Here is a 2,621-nt window from a genome sequence, read left to right as displayed (position 1 = left end):
TATGGAATTAATAAATATACATATATTCATATGTGTATACCCCACCCCACCCCGCTTCTCTCCACAATCACCTCTGTTTCTTTCCTTTGGCTCCCGCTGTCCTCTGTCATATGTCAAATGGCATTTTCAAGTTCAGAAGAAGCATGCCATAGAAATACCAGTTGCAGGGGCACAACAGCAGTGCTGGAGAGGGCTAGCTGCCATGTTTATGCCATGTTTATGGGCTTCTCACTCTGGGAAACAGGATGCAAGACTTGATGGGTCTTTAGTCTAATCTAGCAGCACTCTTACATTATTGTGGTACATCACTGGCAACTATGTAGGTTACCCCTGAGTTTGGTTAGTAACTTGGCTGAATCATTGTCCTTCAACACATATAGAACCTCTCTTTGTGGATCAGTTGGATCCCAGCCATTGTATGTATTCCGTCAGACACTGGTTCTCCGATAACCCTGAATGAGTGGTCCTTGGATTTGTTTAGCGTAGGTTTAACTCACAGCTTAAAACTACAAGAAAAAGCTAACCTGCCATGGATTTGTTATCTATTGTCCTCGTCACATTGAACACATTTACTGAGAGAATCTGAATACTGAGATAAACTTTATTTGAATTTAATATTTCTGCTATTCAGAGTGGCTGGGGAAACCCAGCCAGATGGGCGGGGTATACATAAATCATCATCATCAAATACTATTTTTTCAGTTGATTTTATTTTTTATTTCTTTTTGTTGTTGATGACGTCTTGTTGTTATTGTGACCAAAAAATATTTGGTTGTAGCTACCTTGTGGCCTCTAAAGGTGGAAAAGCAAAGTATAAATGTTTTATGGAAATAAAATATCTGAAATGGTGGGGGGAATCATCTAAAAACCCAAGAAAATTGAGGGGATCCTTTTTCCTATGCCTATGCAAAGCCTGGAAAGCCCTAGTGGTGTCTCCTAAGCACTCAATTTAAAAAGTATAAAGAAGGCATGAATAGTCATAACAGTATATCCATTCCTGCTCAACTTCTAGAGAACATGTGCTGAAATGAAACTTCACAGCAACTTTGACTCTAATAGAACAGCTATTATGTTGTTTTTACATTATCCCACCTCATTTTCAAACTGGGCCAAAACTAATTTGATTTCCCATGATTTACATCATGGTGGTTGGCTGCTAGGCAAATAATGAGCTTTTTTCCCCACTGAAAATCAGAACAGGCTTCACCTTCATTCCACCTGTTGCTGAACATAATGTACCCAGAAATGTTCCATAGTAGATGCAGGACAGTTGAGTCAGGTACAAATGCTAAAAATCTCTCAGACAAAGCTGCTTGAAAGGGGTGTTCTTTTTGTCTCTTTTAATTTCTCCTGTGAACTCACTTGCTTATGTTCTTCTCTCCTTAGCTTGGTGTGAAAATTTCCAAAGCTGTTGCTTGTCGAAATTTTGTGAAAACAAAGCAAGATGCAGAAGCTTGTCAAGAAGCCCAGAAGAAAAAGAAGCTTGCATGGGGGTGGGTCATTGGCCTTCTATATTTAAGACTAATAGAGATTCTGAGTAAAATGTTTTCTGCCTTCAGATTGGCTTCTACTAATCCTTGTTTGCTTAATTTGACCTTGGCTTTTTCCTTGAGTAGTGCATCTGCTTAATGTAGAGTCTTTACTACAGCTGATACATTATTCAAATGTTTATACTTTCCCTTTTGTGATTCCTAGAGTATTAAAAATCTAGTTCCAATATAGCCATTGCTGCTAAATGAAATTTGATTGAAAACTCCCTAAAGTGTACTTTGGTAGATACTGACATACGTTTGTTTTTTTGTTTTTTTTCAGGTTTGAAGCCAAGAAAAGATGGGAAACTAAAAGCAACATGGGATACATGTAGTTAGTTGTGTCTTGGAAGGGGGGGGGGGTGACATTTAAATCTGAGGGGAAGTGTTTGTTAATATTGAAGATACATAAATTATGTTTTTCATTGGGTTTTATTTCCATTAGTTGTGCAGCTGGGGGAATCACCGTTGAGTAATTTAGGCTTGCATTCCATACTCTTAAGTATCTCTGGCATGTCTCGAATACACTCTCTTTCGCCCTGGAAACATATCCAATTTATTTCCTTTCAGATATTCTAAAGATTTAAATCTCTCGTTTGCCATGTAACTATTAAAATACAGTCTAGGGGAAAAAAATCTGTCTTAATTTTTTCAGTTATTTATTAACATCAAAAACAATCTTCATTTACAATAAAACACCGTGTTTGGAAAGCCTTGTTTTTACATAATAGTGAGACCAGGCAATGATAATAGTCCCTCAAAACAAAACCACAAGCAAATTAGCAATAACTCTCACCCCCACCACGTTTCTTCAAATGTCAGTCACCTGTATGAGAGTTAAACTGGTAAATTTCATTTACTATTAAGCGAGGTTGAAATATTAACTTAATGGTGATTTATAATATTTGAGTACTTTGAGCTAAAACATGGTGCCAAGAAATAATAATTTGAAGGTTTATGACAAGTCCAGAGTTTTCTGTCCCAATATGGAGTAGTTCTTTCTTGTTTGGTAGCCCTGAGGATGTTTGATTTTCCCTCTTTCACATGGAACACTATATTTCACAAAATGAGCGTTTTCAGTACGGTAAGCTA

At 37.2% G+C, this 2,621-nt stretch overlaps 1 protein-coding gene across 2 annotated transcripts in view; it reads left to right on the top strand.

Annotated features, from left to right (window-relative positions):
• Nucleotides 1-2,165, top strand: part of FAM204A (family with sequence similarity 204 member A) — a 26,323-nt gene extending 24,158 nt beyond the window's left edge. For both annotated transcript variants that reach the window (XM_081006244.1, XM_081006243.1), the window contains exons 7-8: nt 1,387-1,493; nt 1,813-2,165. In XM_081006244.1, the coding sequence (XP_080862370.1) occupies nt 1,387-1,493; nt 1,813-1,864 (159 nt within the window). In that variant the 3' untranslated portion in view covers nt 1,865-2,165. The remainder of the gene's footprint in view (nt 1-1,386; nt 1,494-1,812) is intronic.
• The last annotated feature ends 456 nt before the right edge of the window (nt 2,166-2,621 follow it).

Source organism: Podarcis pityusensis, assembly GCF_964106645.2.
Source record: "Podarcis pityusensis genome assembly, chromosome: 5".
NCBI lineage: Eukaryota > Metazoa > Chordata > Lepidosauria > Squamata > Lacertidae > Podarcis > Podarcis pityusensis.
The sequence above is the reverse complement of the archived record's forward strand: the minus strand, read 5'-3'. Positions and strand labels throughout refer to the sequence as shown.